At 38.6% G+C, this 27,558-nt stretch overlaps 1 protein-coding gene and 1 long non-coding RNA gene across 3 annotated transcripts in view; one reads left to right on the top strand and one right to left on the bottom strand.

The window, feature by feature from the left end:
- LOC114670782 (uncharacterized) overlaps positions 1-27,558 on the top strand; it is a 43,230-nt gene that overhangs the window by 8,948 nt on the left and 6,724 nt on the right. The window contains exons 2-3 of the long non-coding RNA XR_013400886.1: positions 20,903-21,049; positions 22,011-22,137. This is a non-coding gene — a long non-coding RNA (uncharacterized LOC114670782). The remainder of the gene's footprint in view (positions 1-20,902; positions 21,050-22,010; positions 22,138-27,558) is intronic.
- Positions 17,037-27,558, bottom strand: part of LOC722289 (pregnancy zone protein-like) — a 50,464-nt gene continuing 39,942 nt past the window's right edge. For both annotated transcript variants that reach the window (XM_001118453.5, XM_028829250.2), the window contains 14 exons: positions 25,512-25,595; positions 24,798-24,974; positions 24,427-24,514; positions 23,618-23,774; positions 23,152-23,226; positions 22,686-22,863; positions 22,026-22,249; positions 20,929-21,147; positions 20,622-20,752; positions 20,160-20,250; positions 19,561-19,629; positions 18,742-18,844; positions 17,873-17,914; positions 17,037-17,206 (listed from right to left, as the gene is read on the bottom strand). In XM_001118453.5, the coding sequence (XP_001118453.5) occupies positions 17,184-17,206; positions 17,873-17,914; positions 18,742-18,844; positions 19,561-19,629; positions 20,160-20,250; positions 20,622-20,752; positions 20,929-21,147; positions 22,026-22,249; positions 22,686-22,863; positions 23,152-23,226; positions 23,618-23,774; positions 24,427-24,514; positions 24,798-24,974; positions 25,512-25,595 (1,661 nt within the window). In that variant the 3' untranslated portion in view covers positions 17,037-17,183. The remainder of the gene's footprint in view (positions 17,207-17,872; positions 17,915-18,741; positions 18,845-19,560; positions 19,630-20,159; positions 20,251-20,621; positions 20,753-20,928; positions 21,148-22,025; positions 22,250-22,685; positions 22,864-23,151; positions 23,227-23,617; positions 23,775-24,426; positions 24,515-24,797; positions 24,975-25,511; positions 25,596-27,558) is intronic.

The following is a 27,558-nucleotide window of genomic DNA, read 5'->3' as shown; positions in this document are numbered from 1 at the left end:
ATTAAACATTTTTAAATGATATCTGATTTTTGTGAACTCCATTAGAATTCAGAAGAAAATAATACTTTTACTGAGTCTCCTTACTTTTCATGGCATATAGTTATTTACATTATTTAGTAAAAATCTGGTTTCCTTTTAAACTGTATATAATTGGATACATTGATACAATTATATTAAAGTATACCTGGTACGTTAATATTTGAAAATACTCTTTTAATCAGGCATGATAAGCCCATTACAAGAGGACTTCAAAAAGTCCTAGCTATCCTAAATATATGTGTACCCAACACAGGAGCACCCAAATACATAAAGCAAGTTCTTATAGACCTATGAAAAGACATAGATTCCTACACAATAATAGTAGTAGACTTCAACAGAGCATTGACAGTATTAGATCACTGAAGCAGAAAACTAACAGAGATATTCAGGACCTGAACTCGACGCTTGACCAAATTTACCTAATAGACATCTACAGAACTCCCTACCCCAAAACAACAGAATATATATTCTTCTTATTGTCACGGGGCAAATACTCTGAAATTGTCCACATAATTGTCCACATAATTGGATAAAAGAATCCTCAGCAAATTCAGAGAAACCCAAATAATACCAAACACAGTCTCAGACCACAGTGCAATAAAAATAGAAATCAATACTATGAAGATCCCTTAAATCCATACAATTACCTGGGAATTAAATAACGTGCTCCTGAATGGCTTGTGGGTAAACAATGAAATTAAAGCAGAAATCAAGAAATTCTTTGAAATGAATGAGAACAAAGATAGAAAATACTGGAATTTCTGGGACACATCTAAAGCAGTGTTAAGAGGGAAGTTTATAATGCTAAACATGCATATCAAAAAGTTACAAGATCTCAAAGTAACAACCTAGCATCATATCTAGAGGAACTAGAGATATAAGAGTAAACCAATCGCAAAGCTAGCAGAAGAAATGAAATAGCCAAAATCAGAGTTTAACTGAAGGAAGTTAAGATGCAAAAAAACCTCACAAAAAACAAAAAACAAAAGATAAATGAATTGAGGATTTTTTTTGGTAGAATAGATAAGTTTGATAGAACACTAGATAGACTAATAAAGAAAAAAAGAGAGAAGATCCAAATAACCACAATCAGAAATGAAAATGAGTATTTACCACCAACTCCACAGAAATGCAAAAGAACCTCAGATACTACTAAGAACACCTCTGTGCAAACGAACTAGAAAATCTATAAGAAATGGATAAATTGCTGAAAACATTCAACTCTCAAGACTGAATCAAGAAGAGATTGAATCCCTGAACAGACCTATAATGATTTCCAATACTGAATCAGTAATAAAATGCCTACCAACCAGAAAAAGCCCAGGACCAGACAGATTCACAGCCAAATGCTACCAGATACATAAAGAAGAGATGGCACCATTGCTATTGAAATTACTTCCAAAGATTGAGGAGGAAGGACTCCTCCCTAAATCATTCTATGAGGCTAGCATTATCTTGATACCAAAACCTGACAGAGACAGAACAAAAAAAAAAGAAAACTTTAGGCCAATATACTCAATGTACATGGATGCAAAAATCCTTAACAATATATTAAGCAAACTGAATCCAGCAGCACATCAAAAAACTAATTCACTGTCAGATGTATAGATTGTGAAGATTTTCTCCCACTCTGTGGGTTGTCTGTTTACTCTGCTGACTGATCCTTTTGCCATGTAAAAGTTCTTTAGTTTAATTAAGTCCCACCTATTTATCTTTGTTTTTATTGCATTTGCTTTTGAGTTCTTGGTCATGAAATTCTTGCCTAAGCCAGCATCTAGAAGGCCTTTTCTGATGTTATCTTCTAGAATTTTTATGGTTTCAGGTCTTAGATTTAAGTCCTTGATCCACCTTGAGTTGATTTTTGTATAAGGTGAAAGATGGGGATCCAGTTTCATTTTCCTACATATGGCTTGACAATTATCCCAGCACCATTTGTTAAATGAAATGTCCTTTTCCAGTTTTATGTTTTTGTTTGCTTTGTCAAAGATCAGTTGGTTGTAAATATTTGGGTTTATTTCTGGGTTCCCTATTCTGTTCCATTCGTCTATGTGCCTATTTTTATACCAGTACCATGCTGTTTGGGTGACTATGACCTTATAGTATAGTATAGAAATCAAGTAATGTGATGCTTCCAGATTTTGTGTGTGTGTGTGTGTGTTTATTTTTTGTTTTGTTTTGTTTTGTTTTTTTGCTTAGTCTTTCCTTGGCTATGCAGGATCCTTTTATGTTCCATATGAATTTTAGGATTTTTTTTCTAGTTCTGTGAAGAATTATGATGCTATTTTGATGATAGCACAATTCCCAATTGCAAAAATGTGGAACCAGACCAGATGCCCATCAATCAATGAGTGGGTAAAGAAACTGTGGTATATATATGATAGAATGCTACTCAGCCATAAAAAGGAAATAATTAACGGCATTCACAGCAACCTGGATGGGACTGGAGACTATTATTCTAAGTTAAGTAGCTCAGGAATGGAAAACCAAACATTGCATGTTATCCCTCATAAGTGAGAGCTAAGCTATGAGGATTCAAAGGCATAAAAATGATACAATGGACTTTGGGGACTTGTGAGGAAAGGGTGGGAAAGGCGTTAGGGATAAAAGACTACAAATTGGGTTCAGCGTATACTGGTTGTGAGGCTGGAAAATAGGGTCTGGAGGCAGGGAACATAAGGCCGATTCACACTTCAGTGACAACAGGAAATATCCTCTCCATGAGGGCATAGGTTAAGTAAATAAATGACTTTGCAACTTTACTTCATCCTCTTCATTTACATAGGGTGTATCCCAAGTAGAGAGTATTTAAACTCCCAAATATTCTGTAATGGGGCCTTTGAGCTCCTATGTTCAGGTCCGCTCTTACACCGTAGAGTGTACTTTCATTTTCAATAAAACCCTTCATTCCTTCCTTGCTTTGTTAGTGTGTTTTGTCCAATTCTTTGTTCAGGACACCAAGAACCTTGGATACCCTCTACCGTTAACACGTGCATGATGGGTGCACCAAAATCTTACAAATCACCACTAAAGAACTTATTCATGTAACCAAATACCACCTTTTCACCAAAATCCTATGGAAATAAAAATTTTTTTTTTTTTTTTTTTTTTGAGACGGAGTCTCACGCTGTTGCCCAGGCTGGAGTGCAGTGGCGCGATCTCGGCTCACTGCAAGCTCCGCCTCCCGGGTTCACGCCATTCTCCTGCCTCAGCCTCCCGAGTAGCTGGGACTACAGGCGCCCGCCACTGCGGCCGGCTAATTTTTTGTATTTTTAGTAGAGACGGGGTTTCACTGTGGTCTCGATCTCCTGACCTTGTGATCCGCCCGCCTCGGCCTCCCAAAGTGCTGGGATTACAGGCTTGAGCCACCGCGCCCGGCCAATAAAAAAATTTTTAAAAAATAAACCCATGCCAAAAAGAAAAGCTAATCCACCATTATCAAGTGGGCTTTATTCTTGGTTCAACATGCATAAATCAATAAACGCTATTCACCACGTAAACAGAACTCCAAACCAAAAACAAAACCACATGATCATCTCAATAGATGCAGAAAAGTCCTTCAATAAAATTCAAAATTATTTCATTTTAAAAACCCACAAAAAACTAGGAACGTACTTCAAAATAATAAAAACCATGTATAAAAAACACACAGCCAACATCATACTGAATGGGCAAAAGCTGGAAGCATTCCTCTTGAAAACTGGGATGAGACAAAGATGCCTTCTCTTACTACTCCTATTAAACATAATACTGGAATTCCCAGCGAGCACAATCAGACAAGATAAAGAAATGAAAGGCATGTAAATAGGAAGAGAGGAAGTTAAACTCTCCGTGTTTGCAAATGATACGATTCTATATCTAGAAAATCCCATCATCTCTGCCCAAAAGCTCCTTGATCTAATAAACAACTTTAGTGAAGCTTCAGGCTACAAAACCAATGTACAAAAATCAGTTGTATCCCTATCATATTCCCCAATTTCAAACTATACTACAGGGCTATAGTAAACAAAACAGCATGGTCCTGGTACAAAAACAGACTTACAGATCAATGGAACAAAATGGAGAGCCCAGAAATAATGCCACACACCTACAACCATCTAATCTTTGACAAAGTTGACAAAATTAAGCAACAGGGAAAGGACTGTATTCAATAAATGGTGCTGGAATAACTGTCTAGCCGTATGCATAAAATTGAAACTGGACCTCCTCCTTATACCATGTGTAAAAATGATGGATTAAAGACCTAAATGTAAAACCTAAAACTATAAAACCCTGGAAAATACCTTTTTGGACATAGGCCCTTGCAAAGATTTCATGATAGAGATACCAAAAGCAATTGCAACAAAACAAAAACTTGACAAGTGGGACCTAATTAGACTAAGGAGCATCTGCACAGCAAAAGAAACTATCAACAGAGGAAACAGACAACCTACAGAAAGGGAGAAAATATTTGCAAACCATGCATCTGACAAAGGTCTAATAACCAGCATCTATAAGGAACTTGCTTAACAAATTAACAAGCAAGAAACAAAGAACTCCATAAAAATGTGGGCAAAGGACAGGAACAGACACTTCTCAAAAGAAAACATTCATATGGCCAATAAGCTTATGAAAAAATATTCAACATCACTAATCGTTGGAGAAATGCAAATCAAAACCACGTTGAGATACCATCTCACACCAGTCAGAATGGCTATGTGATGGTGGCAATGTTGGAGAGAAAAAGGAATGCTTATACACTGCTGGTGGTAATGTAATTTAGTTCACCTATGGTGGAGAGCAATTTGGTGATTTCTCAAAGATCTATGGAATTACCATCTGACCCAGAAATCCTGTTATTGGGTATATACCCAAAGGAATATAAATCATTCTACCATAAAGACATATACATACTATTCATTCCAGCACTATTCACGATAGCTAAGACATGGAATCAATCTAAATGCCCATCAATGTAGACTGGATAAAGAAAACATGCCACATATACACAGTGGAATACTACACAGCCATAAGAAATAATGAGATCATGTCCTTTGCAGTAAAATTGAAGGAGCTGGAGACCATCATCCTAAGCAAACTAACGCAGGAACAGAAAACCAAATACTGTATGTTCTCACTTATTAGTGGTGGTAATTGTGGTAGCTAAACATTGAATGGTAGCTAAACATTAGTGGTAGTGATAGCTAAACATTGAGTACATGTGGACATAAAGAAGGGAACAATAGACACCAGGGCCTACTAGCGGGTGGAGAATGGAAGAGTGAGGATTGAAAAACTACCTATTGGATACTGTGCTTTTTACATGGGTGATAAAATAATTATACACCAGGCCCCCATGACACACAATTTGCCTATATAACAAACCTGCACATGTACCCTTGAACCTAAAATACAAGTTAAAAAAGAACAATCTTTGGTAAGGGGAGACTCTGAAAAAAACTATCAGAAACTAAAAAATAAGGTAAAATGATGGTAGTACATTCTTTCAATACTATTTTGGGGTAAGGGTCACTTAAGTATTATCTAGGGGAATATCCTTAGTTCATCTCATTATTTATCATAAAGATTCCAAGCTTGCTAAAGTTACTGTTTTACTTTTATCAAGCACTGATATAAATAATTTCTGTCCAATGGGACAGAAACTGAAGATTTTTACCATATTTTAACGTTAACCAGTTTTATACTTAACATGTCATTCTTACCCTAACAGATTTTTGGTTTGTTTGTTTAATTGTATGTAAATATCTTACTTTTTTTATATGCTCTTTGAATTGGTAATAACATCTTACTGGTTATTTCTTTGACATATGTGTTGTTTTTATATTTCCTTAAGAATCACGGTTTTATCCTTTTAAAATTATGTTTTTACAAAAAATTTGTCAAAATAGACAGTTACCATAGTTGGCCAGGTGCTGTGGCTCACACCTGTAATCCCAGCACTTTGGGAGGCCAAGGTGGGTGTATTGCCTGAGGTCAGGAGTTCAAGACCAGCCTGGCCAACATGGTGAAACCTCATCTCTACTAAAAATATAAAACAAGCCGGGGGTGATGATGTGTGCCTGTAATTCCAGTTATTCCAGGCGCTGAGGCAGGAGAATCTCTTGAACCCGGGAGGCGGAGGTTGCAGTGAGCTGAGATCACGCCATTGCACTCCAGCCTGGGCAACAAGGGCAAAACTACGTCTCAAAAAAAAAAAAAAAAAAAAAAGGAAAGTTACCACAGTTAATAATACTTACCTATAAGCCTCAGTATGAATTATAAAATATTTTATAGAAAAGTACTCTTTATACAATGTGACAAAGGCATTCTCTTTATTTTCAATATTTTACTTTTTTATGCCTGCTACAAAGAAGCAATTTAATTTTTCATTCAGCTGCTCTGTGATGTGGAAAGAGTATTTTTGGGCCAAGTGTTATTCAAGTGTACTGATGATGAAAGTCTTTTGTTAATATATTAACAGACTTGAGTAATCAGAGATCACTTACTGGAAATGACAAGTTTCGTCTTGTCTGATTAAGTACACATTAAATCTTGGCACAGATTTTCTTAGGCAAAACTTTGCTCCACAATAACTTGAATCCACATAGAACCCTTGCCTTTAGTACCTTGAATATTCTTTGTTATCTCATTAATTCACATTCCTAAATTTTACAAGATGTCTGAGACTATTAAGTAAAATGCATAAAGATATTTCTCACATTATTGCTGTGTAAGTGACTCCTTTATGTTTTAAAAATTCTTAAGAAAGGTCTTTAACAATACTTCTACTTTGTATTAAATAATAATGAAAAATCCCCTTGGGGGTGTGCCATACAGATTAAAATGAATAAATCAACCCCTCACCCAAACATTTGTGCACAGATTTGCTTTTTTATTACAGATCATCTTTTGTTTTTCCTTTTTGCCACAGGAATAAACAAGAAAATTCTTCCTGGAGAACTTTAAGAACACAAAGGGATTTGTCTTTTCTGCGATAAACTCTAAACATGACAGAGGTCTAGAAATGGAAAACTGAATCCCATATCTCAGATTTTATTATTTATTATTTGTTTTTATTTTTTTTAATAGAGATGAGGTCCCACTATGTTGCCCTGGTTGGTCTCCAACTCCTGGTCTTGAGCAATCTTCCACCCTCAGCCTCTTGAGTAGCTGGAACTATAAGTGTAAGACCACTGCACTGGGCCAGATTTTAATATTTGTTTGCTTATTTTAAATTATACGTGATTTATTTATTTATTTATTTATATTTTATTAATTAATTTACTTTTTTGAGATGGAGTCTCGCTTTGTTGCAGGGCTGGAGTGCAGTGGTGCAATCTCGGCTCACTGCAATCTCTGCCTCCCAGGTTCAAGTGATTCTCCTGCCTCAGCCTCCTGAGCAGCTGGGAATACAGGCGTGCACCACCACGCCCAACTAATTTTTGTATTTTTAGTAGATACAGGGTTTCACTTCGATCTCTTGACCTCATGACCTGCCTGCCTCGGCCTCCCAAAGTGCTGGGATTACGGTATAAACCTCCACGCCCAGCCAAGACATTTTCATTCTTAAATTAAACTCTGTGGAAATATGTAAAACATGTATTCTTCCTCCACCGAACCACTTGAATCTGCTTAAAAGACAATTAAAAATTTGCTAAGTAAACTTGGCCAATGATTGAAAAGGTAATTATTTTAATTGCAGATTATAGTAGTTCTAGGACTGCCATAACAAAATACTGCAAAGTGGGTGGCTTAACACAACATACATTTACTCTCTGTTGGTTCTGGAGAATCACAGTCCAAAATCAAGGTATTGGTAGGGTCATGATCCCACAGAACGTTCTAGGACAGAATCTGCCCCATGCCTTTCTCTTAGCTTCTGGTGTTGTGAGCAGTCCTTGGTGTTCCTGTGTTTGCCCCCATCATCACACAGAATTTTCCTTGTGGTCTGTCTGCATCACCTTTCCTCTGTACATGTATCATTTCTTCTTATAGGATACCAGTCGTATTGGATTAAGGACCCACACTACTCCAATATGACTTTATCTTAACTTACATCTTAATTACATCTGCACAGACCCTATCTCCAAATAAAGTCACATTCACAGGTACCAGCGGTTAGGACTTCAACATATCTTTTTTGGGGACACAAATCAAACTACAACAAAGGTCATTTGTATTTACCTTTCTGATAATTGTTAACAGTTCCTTTGGCAAGATAGAGGCCATGATTTCCCATGTAGAGTTTATTGAATGTATAAAATGTACTTTTAAACAAGTTTTGCTCAAAGTCCCAATAAATAACCACTTTTTTTTCCTTCTCATTTATTTGACTTTGGGAAAATATCAAAATCTTCATCCTTAAAGTGTTTGTGAAACATTAAGCAACTCAAGTCAGGTATGAGTCAAAATTATTTTTCTAGCTCATTTTTCCTGCTGGTGTGTGCTGACACCTTAGTGTTACTCCATTTCTCCTCTAACTCTCTACCTACAGGAATAGGCTCACTCAGGCGCTGACACACTTAATCACTCCTTTGTTTTAATGAGTGCCTACAACTTTCCCAGCACTGTGTTGGGTGAACAGGCTGCACAGACATAATTAAGATACAGGTTTGGCTTTCAAAAAGGTATGAGTATATGGACGAGAGGAAAATAAATCACTTTTTTCTTTTTTTAAAATTATTATACTTTAAGTTCTAGGGTACATGTGCACAACATGCAGGTTTGTTACATATGTATTCATGTGCCATGTTGGTGTGCTGCAGCCATTAACTCGTCATTTACATTAGGCATTCCTCCTAATGCTATCCCTCCCCCATCCCCTGACCCCACCATAGGCCCCAGTGTGTGATGTTCCCTGCCCTGTGTCCAAGTGTTCTCATTGTTCAGTTCCCACCTATGAGTGAGAACATGTGGTGTTTGGTTTTCTATCCTTGCGATAGTTTGCTCAGAATGATGGTTTCCAGCTTCATCCATGTCCTTACAAAGGACAGGAACTCATCCTTTTTTATGGCTGCATAGTATTCCATGGTGTATATGTGCCACATTTTCTTAATCCAGTCTATTATTGATGGACATTTGGGTTTGTTCCAAGTCTTCGCTATTGTGAGTAGTGCCACAATAAACATACGTTTGCATGTGTCTTTCCAGTAGCATGATTTATAATCCTTTTGGTATATACCCAGTAATGGGATCAAAGGGTCAAATGGTATTTCTAGTTCTAGATCCTTAAGGAATCGCCACACTGTCTTCCACAGTGGTTGAACTAGTTTACACTCCCACCAACAGTGTAAAAGTGTTCCTATTTCTCCACATCCTCTCCAGCACCTGTTGTTTCCTGACTTTTTAATGATTGCCATTCTAACTGGTGTGAGATGGTATCTCATTGTGGTTTTGATTTGCATTTCTCTGATGGCCAGTGATGATGAGCATTTTTTCATGTGTCTGTTGGCTGCATAAATGTCTTCTTTTGAGAAGTGTCCGTTCATATCCTTTGCCCACGTTTTGCTGGGGTTGTTTGATTTTTTGTTTTGAATTTGTTTAAGTTCTTTGTAGATTCTGGATATTAGCCCTTTGTCAGATGAGTAGATTGCAAAAATTTTTTCCTATTCTGTAGGTTGCCTGTTCACTCTGAAGGTAGTTTCTTTTGCCGTGCAGAAGCTCTTTGGTTTAATTAGATCCTATTTGTCTATTTTGGCTTTTGTTGCCATTGCTTTTGGAGTTTTAGTCATGAAGTCTTGCCCAGGCCTATGTCCTGAATGGTATTACCTAGGTTTTCTTCTAGGGTTTTTATGGTTTTAGGTCTAACATTTAAGTCTCTAATCCATCTTGAATTAATTTTTACATAAGGTGTAAGGAAGGGATCCAGTTTCAGCTTTCTACATATGGCTAGCCAGTTTTCCCAGCACCATTTATTAAGTAGGGAATCCTTTCCCCATTTCTTGTTTCTGTCAGGTTTGTCAAAGATCAAATGGTTATAGATGTGTGATGTTGTTTCTGAGGATTCTGTTCTGTTCCATTGGTCTATATCTCTGTTTTGGTACCAGTAACATGATGTTTTGGTTACTGTAACCTTGTAGTATAGTTTGAAGTCAGGTAGTGTGATGCCTCCAGCTTTGTTCTTTTGGCTTAGGATTGTCTTGGCAATGCAGGCTCTTTTTTGGTTCCATATGAACTTTAAAGTAATTTTTTCCAATTCGGTGAAGAAAGTCATTGGCAGCTTGATGGGGATGGCATTGAATCTATAAATTAGCTTGGGCAGTATGACCATTTTCACAATATTCATTCTTCCTATCCATGAGCATGGAATGTTCTTCCACTTGTTTGTGTCCTCTTTTATCTCATTAAACAGTGTTTTGTAGTTCTCCTTGAAGAGGTCCTTCACATCCCTTGTAAGTTGGATTCACGAGTATTTTATTCTCTTTGTACCAATTGTGAATAGGAGTTCACTCATGATTTGGCTCTCTCTGTTTGTCTGTTATTGGTGTATAAGAATGCTTGTGATTTTTGCACATTGATTTTGTATCCTGAGAATTTGCTGAAGTTGCTTATCAGCTTAAGGAGATTTTGGGCTGAGACAATGGGGTTTTCTAAATATACGATAATGTCATCTGCAAACAGCGACAATTTGACTTCCTTTTTTCCTAATCTAATACCTTTTATTTCTTTCTCTTTCCTGATTGCCCTGGCCAGAACTTCCAACACTATGTTGAATAGGAGTGGTGAGAGAGAGCATCCCTCTCTTGTGCAAGTTTTCCAAGGGAATGCTTCCAGTTTTTGCCCATTCAGATGCTAGCTGTGGGTTTGTCATAGATAGCTCTTATTATTTTGAGATACGTTCCATCAATATCTAGTTTATTGAGAGTTTTTAGCATGAAGGGCAGTTGAATTTTGTCAAAGGCCTTTTCTGCATCTATTGCGATAATCATGTAGTTTTTGTCTTTGGTTCTGTTTATGTGACGGATTAGGTTTATTGATTTGCATATGTTGAATCAGCATTGCATTCCAGGGATGAAGCCAACTTGATTGTGGTGGATAAGCTTTTCGATGTGCTGCTGGATTTGGTTTGCCAGTATTTTACTGAGGATTTTCGCATCGATGTTCATCAGGGATATTGGTCTAAAATTCTTTTTTTGTTGTGTCTCTGCCAGACTTTGGTATCAGGATGATGCTGGCCTCATAAAATGAGTTAGGGAGTGTTCCCTCCTTTTCTATTGATTGGAATAGTTTCAGAAAGAATGGTACCAGCTCCTTCTTGTACCTCTGGTAGAATTCAGCTGTGAATCCGTCTGGTCCTGGACTTTTTTTGGTTGGTAGGCTATTAATTATTGCCTCAATTTCAGAGCCTGCTATTGGTCTATTCAGGGATTCAACTTCTTCCTGGTTTAGTCTTGGGAAGGTGTATGTGTCCAAGAATTTATTCATTTCTTCTATATTTTCTAGTTTATTTGCATAGAGGTGTTTATAGTATTCTCTGATGGTAGTTTGTATATCTGTGGGTTGAATGGTGATATCCCCTTTATCATTTTTTATTCTCTATTTGATTTTTCTCTCTTTTCTTCTTTATTAGTCTTGCTAGCAGTCTATCAATTTTGTTGATCTTTTCAAAAAACCAGCTCCTGGATTCATTGATTTTTTGAAGGGTTTTTTGCATCTCTATCTCCTTCAGTTCTGCTCTGATCTTAGTTATTTCTTGCCTTCTGCTAGCTTTTAAATGTGTTTGCTCTTGCTTCTCTAGTTCTTTTAATTGTAATGTTAGGGTATCGATTTTAGATCTTTCCTCTTTCTCTTGTGGGCATTTAGTGCTATAAATTTCCCTCTACACACTGCTTTAAATGTGTCCCAGAGATTCTGATATGTTATGTCTTTGTTCTCATTGGTTTCAAAGAACATCTTTATTTCTGCCTTCATTTCGTTATGTACCCAGTAATCATTCAGGAGCAGGTTGTTCAGTTTCCATGCAGTTGTGTGGTTTTGAGTGAGTTTCTTAATCCTGAGTTCTAGTTTGATTGCACTGTGGTCTGAGAGACAGTTTGTTATGATTTCTGTTCTTTTATATTTGCTGAGGAGTGCTTTACTTCCACCTATGTGGTCAATTTTGGAATAAGTATGATGTGGTGTTGAGAAGAATGTATATTCTGTTGATTTGGGGTGGGAGTTCTGTAGATGTCTATTAGATCTGCTTGGTGCAGAGCTGAGTTCAAGTCCTTGATATCCTTGTTAACCTTCTGTCTCTCTGATCTGTCTAATATTGATGGTGGGGTGTTAAAGTATCCCATTATTATTGTGTGAGAGTCTGAGTCTCTTTGCAGGTCTCTTAGGACTTGCTTTATGAATCTGGGTGCTCCTATATTGGATGCGTATAATTTAGGATAGTTAGCTCTTCTTGTTGAACTGATCTCCTTACCATTATGTAATGGCCTTCCTTGTCTCTTTTGATCTTTGTTGGTTCAAAGTCTGTTTTATCAGAGACTAGGATTTCAACCCCTGCTTTTTTTTTGTTTTCCATCTGCTTGGTAGATCTTCCTCCATCCCTTTATTTTGAGCCTATGTGTGTCTCTGCACATGAGATGGGTCTCCTGAATAGAGCACACTGATGGGTCTTGACTCTTTATCTCATTTGCCAGTCTCTGTCTTTTAACTGGAGCATTGAGCCCATTTACATTTAAGGTTAATATTGTTATGTGTGAATTTGATCCTGTCATTATAACGTTAGCTGTTTTTTTTTTTTTTTTTTTCTCGTTAGTTGATGCAGTTTTGTCCCTGCATTGATGGTCTTTACAATTTGGCATGTTTTTGCAGTGATTGGTACTGGTTGTTCCTTTCCATGTTCAGTGCTTCCTTCAGGAGCTCTTGTAAGGCAGGCCTGGTGGTGACAAAATCTCTCAACATTTGCTCGTCTGTAAAGGATTTTATTTTTCCTTCACTTATCAAGCTTAGTTTGGCTGGATATGAAAATCTGGGTTGAAAATTCTTTTCTTTAAGAATGTTGAATATTGGCCCTCACTCTCTTCTGGCTTGTAGTATTTCTGCCAAGACATCCGCTGTTAGTCTGATGGGCTTCCCTTTATGGGTAACTCAACCTTTTTCTCTGGCTGCCCTTAGCATTTTTTCCTTCAGTTCAACCTTGGTGAGTCTGACAATTATGTGTCTTGGGGTTGCTGTTCTCGAAGAGTATCTTTGTGGTGTTCTCTGTATTTCCTGAATTTGAATGTTGGCCTGTCTTGCTAGGTTGGGGAAGTTCTCCTGGATAATATCCTGAAGAGTGTTTTCCAGCTGAGTTCCATTCTCCCCATCACTTTCAGGTACACCTATCAAATGTAGATTTGGTGTTTTCACATAGTCCCATATTTCTTGGAGGTTTGTTTGTTTCTTTTTACTCTTTTTTCTCTAAACTTCTCTTCTCACCTCATTTCATTAATTTGATCTTCATTCACTGATACCCTTTCTTCCCCTTGATCAAATCAGCTACTGAAGCTTGTGCATGTGTCATGCAGTTCTCATGCCATGGTTTTCAACTCCATCAGGTCATTTAAGGCCTTCTCTACACTGTTTATTCTAGTTAGCCATTTGTCTAATCTTTTTTCAGGGTTTTTAGCTTCCTTGCGATGGGTGTGAACATCCTTCTTTAGCTCGGAAGGATTACTGACTTTATGAAGCGTACTTCTGTCAACTCGTCAAAGTTATTCTCTGTCCTGCTTTGTTCTGTTGCTGGCAAGGAGCTGTTTTTCTGTTTTTTTTTTTTTGTTTGTTTGTTTGTTTGTTTTTTGAGACGGAGTCTCGCTCTGTCGCCCAGGCTGGAGTGCAGTGGCGTGATCTCGGCTCACTGCAAGCTCCGCCTCCTGGGTTTACGCCATTCTCCTGCCTCAGCCTCCTGAGTAGCTGGGACTACAGGCGCCCGCCACCGCGCCCGGCTAATTTTTTGTATTTTTAGTAGAGACGGGGTTTCACTGTGGTCTCGATCTCCTGACCTTGTGATCTGCCCGCCTCGGCCTCCCAAAGTGCTGGGATTACAGGCGTGAGCCACCGCGCCCGGCCAGGAGCTGTGATCCTTTGGAGGAGAAGGGGTGCTCTGGTTTTCAGGATTTTCTTCTTTTCTGCTCTGGTTTCTCCCCATCTTTGTGGTTTTATCTACCTTTGGTCTTTGATGATGGTGATGTACAGATGGAGTTTTGGTGTGGATGTTCTTTTTGTTGATGTTGATTCTATTCCTTTCTATTTGTTAGTTTTCCTTCTAACAGTCGGGTCCCTCAGCTGCAGGTCTGTTGGAGTTTGCTGGAGGTCCACTCTAGATGCTGTTTGCCTGGGTATCACCAGCAGAGGCTGCAGAACAGCAAATATTGCAGAACAGCAAATATTGCTGCCTGATCCTTCCTCTGGAAGCTTCGTCTCAGAGAGGCACCCAGCAGTATGAGGTGTCAGTCAGTCCCTACTGGGAGGATCTCCAAATTAGGCTACGCAGGGGTCAGGGACCCTCTTGAAGGGGCAGTCTGTCCATTCTCAGAGCTCAAACACCATGCTGGGAGAACCACTGTTCCTTTCAGGCTGTTGGACAGGGATGTTTAAGTCTGCAGAAGTTTCTGCTGCCTTTTGTTCAACTATGCCCTGCCCCCAGAGGTGGAGCCTACAGAGGCAGGTGGGCCTCATTGAGCTGCGGTGCTCTCCACCCAGTTTGAGCTTCCCAGCCGTGGCTGCTTTGTTTACCTACTCAAGCCTCAGCTATGGCAGATGCCCCTTCTCCAGCCAGGCTTGCCACCTTGCTGTTCAATCTTGGACTAGAGTGAGCAAGGCTCCGTGGGCGTGGGACCCACTAAGCCAGGCATGGATTATAATCTCCTGGTATGCCATTTGCTAAGATCATTGGAAAAGCACAGTATTTGGGTGGCAGTGTCATGAGTTTCCCCATACAGTCTGTCATGGCTTCCCTTGGCTAAGAAAGGCAAATCCCCAACCTGTTCGCTTCCCGGGTGAGGTGATGCCCCGCCCTGCTTTGGCTCATGCTCTGTGGGCTGCACCCACTGTCCAACCAGTCCCAGTGAGATGAACCAGGTACCTCAGTTGGAAATGCAGAAATCACCTGTCTTCTGCGTCCATCACACTGGGAACTGCAGACTGGAGCTGTTCCTGTTTGGCCATCTTGGAACTGGAATTCATAAATCATTTTTAAAGTGTGTAGTTGTGTGAGTATGGAATAGCAATATGTCTACTAATTCATTTGGTTAATCATGAAGAAGAGTACTCAGCTCTGCACAAATGGACTGTGAATCTGGGATCCAGGAAAAGCTTGCTATCTTCTTCTTGCCATTGCCTGGAAGATGACTATCCATAATGCAAATTGGAACTATTCTCCTGCTTAAAACCTTTCAAGGACATCAATCATCAAATGAGAAATACTGTTCTAGTTTTCACTATCTTGTGAAAATCTTTTGTCTCCATGTATACGTTATTTTTCAATTTATCCTACTATATATGTCTATGAAGCTAATCTTCACCTTTGTATTTCAGTCCAAATTTAGAAATTAAGTCAGAGTTAGAATTTGCTTCATGTGAATTGAGTAAATACAAAATGAGTCTGAATAGGGAAGATTAAATGCAAAAAATTGACACTTGTGACAATAAATTCATTTATATATTCAATGCAATTCCAAACAATACCTAATTGACTATGGGGATAATGAACTTAAAAGATTCTAGAGTTTTAACTTGAACAAATAATGATCTTAGTAATTGTATTAGTCCATTCTTGCATTGCTATAAAGAAATACCTGAGATTGGCTGATTTATAAAGAAAAGAGGTTTAATTGGTTCACAGTTCCACAGGCTACACAAGAAGCATGATGCTGGCTTCTGCTAGGCTTCTGGGGAGGCCTCCAGGAACTTACAATCGTGGCAGAAAGCTAAAAGGGAGCGAGGCTTCTAACATGGCAGGAGCATGAGCAAGGTGTGGGAGATGTGCTACACACGTTAGATGACCAGAACTTGCTAGAACTCTATCATGAGAACAACCACCAAGGGGATAGTGCTAAACCATTAATGAGGGATTCACTCCCACAATCTAATCACCTCCCACCAGACCCTACTTTCAATTCTGGGGATTACAATTCAACATGAGATTTGGTGAGGACACAAATCAGTAATGCAAAGAAAAAGTGAAAACAGAGAAGTGAAAAGACATCAGCCATAGTAGTTATTAAAATATTTTATTAAGCTACGGTAATTCAAATATTTTAATTCTCATAAAAGAATAGACCAGGTACTCGATGGACTAGAATAGACCTTTCAGAAACAAGCCTTGGTATACATGATAATTTAATATGTGATAAAGGAGGCATGTTTTATTAGCAGGGAAAGATTGAATTGGTCCATCAATATTAATAGGACTATTAGAAAGCTACGTGGAAAAAAAGTCAGTTTAGATACTCTCTTGCTCCCCACCCAACAAACAAGAAAATAATTTGAGATGGAATTAAATGTAAAAATCTGAAGAAGTACTTTTGCTTCTACACATGTAAGATTTCATCACCACAAAAACTCTCTAATGCTACCCACTTACAGTCACACCCATCCCACTCCCCCACTCTCTGTAACCGTTAGTAACCACGAATTTGTTTTTCATCTCTACAATTTTGTCATTTAAGGAATGTTGTGTAAGAGAAATCATACAGCATGTGACCTTTTGAGATTGGCTTTTCTTTCCCCCATGCAGCTTAATGCTTTTGAGATCCACTCAAGTCATTGTGTATGTCAATCGTTTGTTCCTCTTCGTCGTCCAGCAGAACTATGTTGTATCGTTGCCAAACCATTCATCTACTGATAGACTTTTTGTTGTTTCCAATGTTTGGAAAAACTGTTTTCTTTTTCCTTTTTGTGGGTTAATTGACTTCTTAAAAATTCCACTTTAATTCATCTATAGTGTTTTTGAGTGTACCTCTTTGTATAGTTTTTCTGTGACTAAGTGCTATGGAGAATAGATTCATATTCAGAAAAGGGAATATGATATTGATAAAGAACAAAAGAAAAGATAGAGTTGTAAATGCCATAAATTTATTCAACATACACATTTTATGTATTTCCAATGATCTTCCCTTCTTTCTCTCACTGTTGTCTCTCTTGATGAGTCTGTTCTTCATTTCTGGAGTTCACCTGGTGAGGCCCATAAGTTGCTGTTTTTAAGCATTTCTTTGTTCAGATTCTAAACAGTAAAAGAAAAGGAAGAAACATTAGGGAAATTCTGTGACCTACTTAAGAACAACTCTTTGTCTTTCAGTTATAAATATTTGAACTTAGTAACTTTTAATTATTTTTAATGATAGAGATGTTCTCCATTTTTCATATTTCACAGCGGAGATGCAAAGGTTTCGTGGTAAATTCTATGTCAAAGGTGAACCCTGTCAATCAGCCTAAAGGAAGGTCCTACAGGCTGAGCCTTTCATGCTGTGCTATATGGATAATTACAGTGACAAATTTTTTGACTTTAGTATACACTTAGAAATATCCCAGAAAGGTTATAGGTGATGAATGTATCACCACTGGGTATAGAATGGAAACTACATATTAGATAATTTAGTTTTTATATACGGCAAATTCTTAGATTCATCTTCAAACAAGTCACCCCAGACACCAGTAATTGTATTAACTTGCATTTTTTTTCTGAGAAATGCTATAATACATTTGATATAGTTCAATTTATATACAGTACATCAGGGGTTTTTTAGGATATAGAAAGGATACAGTCATCTCAAGAAGCAGTCTTATGCAGAGAACTGAGATGCTTATTTGTTTTGAAGTTGGGATTAGACTTTACTGTTTAACTGAGATACTTATTTATTTTCTTTCAATTGAATCATTAATACTTTACCAGCACTGCAAGGGGCACTGTATTCTTCAAAGGTGAATTCATCTGAAACACAGAAATTAATGGAGAGAAAGAGTGAAGACATTCAGACATAAGCACCTAAGATGTGAATCGTAAATAAACTATGTAAGCCAAGAAAGAAAGTAGAAAGCATCGCTATAGAGCCAATAAAAATGATTTCTCTATTAAGCTGTTTGGGATTGGTGGGAGGAAACCAAGAGAAAATCTGACTTGGGAACAGAATTGAGAGGCCGGGTACACAGGTGGTGTGCCTGAATATAGTTACAGGACTCCACAGATAGTGCCTTTTCACAGCTGTATTTTTCTCATTGGAATTGCACCTTGCTCTCTGAACCTTCCCTTCATCAAAGAACAGTTTTAGCACTACCATCATGCTACGATGGTGGTTAATTTTCTAGCTCAAAGCCATGAGCAAATCAAAGTATTTCCTGATATATTACAAAGTTCCCCAAATTGTGTGAGACTATCCAAAGCACAAGTCAAAAACAGATCAAATTTTTCACGTCAGGCATCAGCACTGAGATGTGTTTTTTCAGTTACCATACTCTTCTTATCTCTTTGGAATAATTCAGCCCAGGACAAACAACTTTATAGGGAAAGTTAGATAGAATGGACCCTCTCATTGCCTTATGGTCAATTTATAAGAATGACTCTAAGACTTGTTTAGTGGGGGGACACGAGAGGTTCATATACAAGAACATGATTATTCAGTGCGCACAAACTCACCTTTTCCTCCCGTGAAACACTGTGGAGTTTTGCTTTAGTTAAGGCAATCCTTTACTGGGTTAGTAGTTTTGTTTTTGTTTTTGTTTTTGTTTTTTGTTTTAAAGCTCAGCATGTCTGAAGCTTACCTGTCTCATAATAATCATAGGCTTTTACTGTAGCTGGTTTTAAATTCTTTATTTGGATGTCTTGTTCCACAAAGAAGGAAAAATTCAGGGTTTGATGGGTTAGCTGGGGGGACAGGAAAACAATTAGAATCAAAGGTTAGTTAATCTTTGATTAACTAGTTACTAGTTACTGTCCTCTCTTCATAAGATATTATCAAACCCTGTAGTTATGCTATACACATCTGTACCAGAACCTATGAAAAGAAAGGGGACTTCCGTGACCTGCATAACATACTAAAAGACAGATAAAAGAAGGACAAAAGAGACAATTTTGTTGACAGCCAAATGTAATAAATCAAGCCTGTTGACAGTCCAGGCTTCATTTCTTTTTTCTTTTTTTTTTCCTTTTTTTGGGGGGAGGGGGGCAGGGACCGAGTCTCGCTCTGTTTCCCAGGCTAGAGTACAGTGGCACGATCTCGGCTCACTGCAACCTCTGCCTCCCGGGTTCAAGCAATTCTCCTGCCTCAGCCTCTCAAGTAGCTGGGACTACAGGTACCTGCCACTGTGCCAAGCTAATTTTTGTATTTTTAGTAAAGATGGGATTTCACCATCTTGGCCAGGCTGGTCTCGAACTCCTGACCTCGTGATCCACCTGCCTTGGCCTCCCAAAGTGCTGGGATTACAGGTGTGAGCCACTGTGCCTGGCCGGCTTCATTTCTTTTTATAGCCACTTTGTCCTCTCTCACCTGTATATGTGAACAGCACTATATGGAACCTGTTATGGTTTGTTAGAACCTCTAGTTGTTACTCCAGATCTAGCAGAGTCACAGAAAGTCTTACCTTTTCAAAGTAGATTAGGACATGGTTGATGCTCACTTCAGTCCTCTGAATCTGAGGCTGTTTCTGGAGCTGTTGATCAAGGGAATAAGCCAGAAATATGGAATGAGAAAATGTTATACTGGCAGTAGTTTTCAGGAATTTACGATATAAACAGCTTCTCAGGAGCATCCAAACTACTAATTTTGATTTCTTTAAGAATAATAATGATAACAATAGCAATATTTATTGAACTTTTATTCTCTATATATGCTATAAGTGTATGTGCAGACACATATATGTGATATATATATATATATGCATGTACACACACATATATCCTTTTCTCTTTTTATATATAGCTGGAAAATAATTCAATACCATTCCACATAACTAGGTGTCTTGGGGCCTGTTGGAATATTATTTATCATGTTTCTGACTTATACCCTATACCTGACACCATATAACCATGATACACACTATTAAAATGATAGAGACATCCTTTAGAGAAGCAATTTTGAGGGAGCACACCTCTTGAAAAGTGCATCAATAAAGTCAAACTGACAACCATAAATGGCAGCATTTACTATGACTTTGCTATTTGTAAGGGATCTAGGGATTACCTGTTTAACTGATGGTTTCATAGGTATGAAGCCTGATACCATCTTCACGTCAACAATGACCATGTTGGAACTGGGTCGGTCCCCAGTATAACTATAAAGTCAATGCATAGGAATAAGGAAGTCAAACAAAATTTCTTGGAATTCATTCAAGACAAACTCTCTCTTTACCTTCTAATTCTAACACTAAGTTACTATATCTACTGTATCTGTTTCTGTTGTGGTTGTTTGGAAAACCCATCATTTTAGGCTCACACTTTTCAGGTATTGTAATACCATATTCTCAATGTTAACGCTTTTTCTTGTTAATAAACACTGCAAGAAAGTTTCTTGTAATAAACACTGCAAGAATTCCATATTCATTATGTGTGGCTTTGGAGAGTGGAGTTTCTCCACATAAGAAAATCAATTTCTCCATATTCTATTAGGTTGGTGCAAAAAGTCTGGTCACGATCTAGGATTTACCTAATGTTGATGTGAATCTGGAACTTTCTGTGAGCATCCACTCCATCACAATTCGTGGGGAGAGTATTAACCTGCAGAGCAAAGGGCGCTTTCCCTTCTTTCTTGGGAAGGATGTTATATCTCAGGCATGTCTAAAACAAATGGAAAAAAATCCTTAATTTTTACACTGAAATTGTCTCATAATCTGTTCCAGATGATTCATACCGTTCCTTAGCACATAACTTCTTTTTCTTATTTTGAAATTCAAATATAACTCTTGAAACTTTCTCTCCCATTTGCAGCATCTCCTAAACCCCAGCAGTCTCACCTGGAGGTACACACATCCCGACCCTGACACGGTTGTGCTGTACTCCCCCGGAAGCTCTGGTAACCGGACCTCCTGCAGCACTAGGCGATTGCCATCATCTACTTGGAAGTCTTTAGAAAAGGTGTGTGAAGATTTGATGGTGACCAAAGCTGCTTTCTCACTTTTACTGAAAGTTGCTGTTCCATATTTGGAGAGGGCTTGAAGAGCCACCACTGTGTCCTGAAAAAAAAAAAAATGAGTAGAGAAATCACAGAAGAGGAAAGTAACAAACGCACACTGGATGTAAACCATAACAACACTATTCTTTCTTCAGAACTATTTAGTCATAAACGCAGTCCACTAACTATTTCAATTTAGTTCAATCTGGTTAGTAATGATAAACTATTTCAGATACTTTGAAGGTAAATTTTTAAAGTTTCTTCATTCAGCTGGTTTACAATATACATATGGTGATAAGACTTAGATATTTGACACAAGCACAGGTTATTTCAATAATTTATAAATTTATGTAACAATATTTGTCATGAAAGGTCAGAGAAGAGAGAAGAAAATATGGGTTCGAATAGTAAGAGAAGACTGAAGAAGGTGAGAAATAAGATTATCTCTGAATAATGAGCAGGGTTTATGTAGACAGAAGAGAGGTATCAGGGGGACCTGGGTGGGGAATGCTCTATGTGAAGTAATGGTGCAGTGAGCTAATTCCAGAAGAAGCAAAGGGATCTGCCTAATCAGATTGGTGTGCTCATGTTTACTGGTGAGAGGAAATATTATTGATAAAATATTAGATAATTTTAGGCTTTGGGTGAAAAATGATTTATTTTCTAAGGGAAGTAATCCCATGAAAACATTGCTTTGTGAAAACAAACCTACCTGCATGGTTGGGGGTCCCCTAGGGAGTTAAGAGAGGAGACAGTATCAAAAGGACAGAGTAGTAATCCATACATAAGATAGTAAGGCTGGAACTTGTCTGCTGATGGAGGGATGGAGAAAGTGTGAATTAGAAATACCAACTATTCCATTATTCAACTCCCAGAAGATGGCTGTATCTTCATATATGTGAATATATTTATGTTTCCTTCTAGAGTGTCCCCACAGACCTGAGTGGAGGAGAAGCCCCCTTGGGGATTTTGCTGCTTGGTAATCCACTTCACAATACGTGATGCCACAGACAGGTCCTCTGAAGATGGGGCGGGCTGGACAGTAAGATAGGTAAGGAGCACATAAGATGTCATCTCCACTTCTGCAGAGGGAGCCCGTGGTTGAGAATAGAGGGTCTTAGCTTCTTGAAGTTTCCCAGGACGTTGCCAGTGGATTGAATCCTCTTTGACATAGAAAAGGGTAGAATTTTTAGCTTAAGGGATGATTTCAAAATCTAATCCATAAGTGATAATTATAAGTATAGTTCACCTAATAAATTGACATTTCATTTTAATGAAGTGAAAGCATTAAACAAAGTGAAAGCATTAGTCACTATCAAACAAATCCTTGTCAAGAAAGTAAAGTTCCAGAGAATAACATTGAGCTTTTGTGTCTACTACATGTGTGTGTGATACTAGAAGCTGGGACTGTATAGAGTCTATACTGTGTGGATTAATAAAATGATCCATGTTATCCAGAGAATTCAAGTCTTAGATCAATGATAATTATTCTGTCATTAAATTAAGGCAGCATGATAGGCATGAGCTCAGTAGAGGCATCCTTCCTTCTTTTGGTCACTGGTGGTTGTTAGAAGTAAACTTTGCAGTAGCAACTCTTACCTTCTTTCACAGCCTCTCTGTTTAATGATTCAAGCAACTCTCTTCGTTTGACCTTGTTTCCTGCTAGGGCAAAGGCATAGGCCAATAATGCTTTGGTGTAGACAAGACTTCCTTGGTCCTCTGAGGTGGAGCTCCAGGCCGTTTCAAGGCAGGATAGGGCACTGCGGACCACTGCGTGCTATAAAGAAAATGAAAGGCTATTGTAAAATAGCAGAAGTAGGCAAATGAGCTATCCCCAGGCTAACTGCAGATTAAAAACCCTAATGTGTCTGTGTAACCTCACAGTTCTGACCAGAGAGGAGTTTCCTCTGCTGCTTCCAAAAGGATCTGGTCCTTTACATTCCATTGAAATAAAACAAAATTAAATACCATAAAAATCACAATTAATTTCCCTCAGGGATTCATCATATCATAATTTTATTATTTACATGTGTGAAGGAGGTACAGGGGATGTGCTTGAACATACAGTGGCAGGCAGTGGCATCTCCAGCAAAGCAATGGTGATGTAGGCAGAGAGTGTCAACTCATCGTTCACCCCACCCTGTAAGGATCAGAGGCAGAGACTCAAACACTTCAATAGTCACGAGACACCATCTGCTAACATTTCTTTTCCTTTTCACATCTTCACTAGATGGTTTCTTGTCTTGTGCTAGATTGTTGATTTTCTCCCCTTCCTCCTCTACCCTAAAATTCTTGAGTGTGTCCCAAATCACCTTCCCTCACTTTTTATAGTGTGTTCGGCTTTGAGGTTTTTTTGAACACTATTTTCATTCAATAACAAACTACTAAGGCATTGCTAGATTTCAGGAGATTTAGAATCCACCATTCCTCCTGAAATTTATGTCGCAATGACTGAAGGACTCAATTCAAACATCATTTCCTCCCATATATCACTATCTTCGGGACCAGAACAAAAATAGAGAAGGCATCACCTTAATGGCATTGTTCAGCAGTGATCCAGAGCCTTCGAAACAACCATCTGCCTTTTGTCTCCGTGAAAGCCAGGTGAGGGCATCCCTGATGTGTGAGTGCTCCACAAAGATGTACGATTGGGCTTGAGCAAAGGACTTGAGCACAAATGCAGTGAGCCTGTCCAGCAAAACAGAGACACAGACATGAAGACCACCTCACTTTTACAGCTCACTTTGCACACTGCCTCCAGACATTGCTCTTCACAATTCAGTGGAGAAGATTACTGGGAGGAATTGATGGGAAAACAGTATATAAGAGCGGAATATACTCTAGTCCAACAAACATCTCAATATCTTTTATTCTCTCTCAACTTTATTGGTTTCTCTGAGATGATGTTTTTTAAATTTTTTGTTGTGAAACATTTGTTGGAGCCTCCAAGCCCCCCCACCATGAAAGCTGCATTTCCAGAATGACTTTTCCTGATTTTACTGCATCACGGTCTCCTTCTGTCCTCCCCCTCCTCTCCTTTTTTAATGCACAGTGTGGGAGCTTCTTCCTCGGTCATTTTATAGAGTGAAGAGTGACATTTTCTGCTCTATATTTCCATTTAGAAGATCCTTATTTCACCATTTTCAGCTGTGTTATCACAGCAGGTAAGCTTTCAGAGATGAAACCGTGAGATTACCCAACAGGAATGATACATACAGCATATGCATTATTTAAAGATTAACAATTTTCCACAAAAAACTCCAGATATTAGAGAGTAGCTGTTTCTAGAATCCTGAAATATCATGGATCTACAGAGAGCATAGGGAAAAAATAATCTTACCAAGTGTTTCCCTGACTGCTACCGTCATTGTCCCCAAAGGTGCTGTAGGAACCATCTCTGTGCTTATAATTCAATTGCCTTTGGTACCCTGAAGAGGAAGTTTTCATAGATTTATTGAAATGGCAAAGACACTGGAGGATTATTAAGCCTTTTTCTCAGTGCTGTTAGGAATCGTAGGGTAACTAATATTTAGTTAAAATCTCCCCCAATCCCCAATCACAGGCTTGATGATAGTATTGAATTTTCTACTTGTATATTGGGACATTTTATTGAAAACCACAGCAATGACTATCAAATCTTAATGAAAGAGATTTTAGTTCACCAAAAATATTTAAGAGAGTATGGCTTTTCCTTCTGAGGTAATCTCTCACCACTGATGAGGTAGCTAGTGGCTTTGGCCTTGATCTTCTCTGTCAGCTGTCGTGTCTCATTGAGATAGTTTAGAACATAAATGTTAGGGACAAAAAGGACCATATTCTGCTCTCCACAACCATAGGGCATCTGGAGAAGGTTCTGAAGGTTTTGCACTACAGAGCCTAGTATATCACCTGTGGAATGAAAGTTGTAAAGAAATCAGATATCGTTTGTATTGGGCTAGGAAAATAGATTATCAGCTAACTGAGAGGTCAAATGGCCTATATAGGGAAGGACAAGAAGACTAAAAAAGGTGAAAAAACAAGAAATAGGGAGAAAAACAAAAAGTGAGAAAATGAAGTAGATGGTTTAAGGATGGAGAAAGCAGGGAAGAAACTGAATGGTAGGTGATCTATCTTTTCTCGTGGGCCATATGTCTGGTAAAACTCAACCACAACCATTTTCAAATTGACTTGGAAGCACTACCACCTAGTAAATTGCTAGAAGATGAGGGCACAGAGAGGTGACCCTTTCTTTTTAGAATATATCAAGGCATAATATGTAGCACAACATCTATTCAAGCCCCTTTCCAACTGTAACATAGTGTAACCCTTAGTGCTTTCTCTCAATCCAATGCCCGTTGTCAGAGACTTCAGTAATCACGGAAGGCGAGGCCCATGCACTAGAATTACACAGCTAGACAGCTGCTTCCCTTGGGCTGAAAGACTCACCCAAAACTGAATATGTTGCCCTAGGAGATCCTTCAACCACATTTGAAGGAACATTCAGTGACACCTTTTCAGGTACTCCAGTATCTAATGGAAGAAGACAAACACATATAAAGGAGGGGAAATTATGAATCATGTTTCTCTACATCATCTAAATCCAAAGTTTTATTTTCCTTGGTCATTATATAACTTTTTTTTTTTTTTTTTTTTTTTTTTGAGACAGTATCTCCCTCTGTCACCCAGGCCAAAGTGCAGTGGTGTGATCTCACTGCAACCTCTGCTTCGTGGGTTCGAACAATTCTTGTGCCTGAGTCACCTAAATATCTGGGATTACAGGCATGCACCACCACGCCTGACTAATTTCTGTATTTTTTGTAGAGACAGAGTTGGCCAGGCTGGTCTTGAACTTCTGATCTCAAGCGATTTGCCCGCCTCCATCTCCCAAATTGCTGAGATTACAGGTGTGAGCCGCCATGCCTGGCTCGGTTATTATATAATTTCTTTGATACAGTCCAAGTTTCTCTTTTTTTTTTTTTTTTTTTTTTTTTTTTTTTTTTGAGATGGAGTCTCACGCTGTCGCCCAGGCTAGAGTGCAGTGGCGCGATCTCGGCTCACTGCAAGCTCCGCCTCCCGGGTTCCCGCCATTCTCCTGCCTCAGCCTCCTGAGTAGCTGGGACTACAGGCGCCCGCCACCGCGCCCGGCTAATTTTTTGTATTTTTAGTAGAGACGGGGTTTCACTGTGGTCTCGATCTCCTGACCTTGTGATCCGCCCGCCTCGGCCTCCCAAAGTGCTGGGATTACAGGCTTGAGCCACCGCGCCCGGCCAGTCCAAGTTTCTCTTAAAGCTATGATTCATCTCTGTGAAGTTCATATTCATCACATACATTTGTGCTAAATTTCTATGGCTTTTCCTATAGGCATATACTTATGGTATACTTATTTCCTTCTCTTCATGATTTATATTAATTCCTGCTACTGTTAATGCTTTCCAAGAATTACATTCATTCTATTGATTTGTATTCAGTGTATACTATGTACCAGGTTTAAGTGCAATGATACTGAAACTTTCAAAACAAATTTCCTGGCCTCCTGGAGATTTCAGTTTTAGGGGAAGAGTAAGATAAAAAAAAAAAAAAAACCAAGAGTATATTTAGTATGCTAGATGTTGATAAGTGCTATAGAGAAAATTAAAGCAGGGTAAGTGTTTCTATGGTGAGCTAGTAAAACAAGGCAGATCAGGAAGTGCAGGATGTAGGGAGGGGGCTCCCTATGGAAAAGCTCATTGATAGAAAGTCCTATGTGAGCAGAGACTCTAAGTAAGTCAAGGAGCCAGATTTATCCAAACCTGGAGGAAGACACTTCCCGGAAAAAGGAACAAAAAGTAAAAGGACTCCAGAGACTGAAGAATGCCGGATGTATTCCAGTAGGAAGAAGGAGGTCAGTGTGGCCAGCATGGGGTGAGCAAAGGAGAGGTTAGGAAGATGTGAAGTCATGGGGTAGCAAGGGTTTCTTTTTTTAAAAAATTTATTATTATACTTTAAGTTCTAGGGTACATGTGCACAACATGCAGGTTTCTTACATATGTATACATGTGCCATGTTGGTGTGCTGCGCCCATTAACTCGTCATTTACATTAGGTATATCTCTTAATGCTATCCCTCCCCACTCCCCCCACCTCACGACAGACCCCAGTGTGTGACGTTCCCTGCCCTGTGTACAAGTGTTCTCACTGTTCAATTCCCACCTATGAGTGAGAACATGCGGTGTTTGGTTTTCTGTCCTTGTGATAGTTTGCTGAGAATGATGGTTTCCAGCTGCATCCATGTCCCTACAAAGGACATGAACTCATCCTTTTTTATGAGTGCATAGTATTCCATGGTGTATATGTGACACATTTTCTTAATTCAGTCTGTCACTGATGGATATTTGGGTTGGTTCCAAGTCTTTGCTATTGTGAATAGTGCTGCAATAAACATACGTATGCATGTGTCTTTATAGCAGCATGATTAATAATCCTTTGGGTATATACCCAGTAATGCAGTGGCTGGA

Source organism: Macaca mulatta, chromosome 11 (genome assembly GCF_049350105.2).
Source record: "Macaca mulatta isolate MMU2019108-1 chromosome 11, T2T-MMU8v2.0, whole genome shotgun sequence".
Lineage (NCBI taxonomy): Eukaryota > Metazoa > Chordata > Mammalia > Primates > Cercopithecidae > Macaca > Macaca mulatta.
This window is presented reverse-complemented; position numbering and strand designations above follow the sequence as displayed.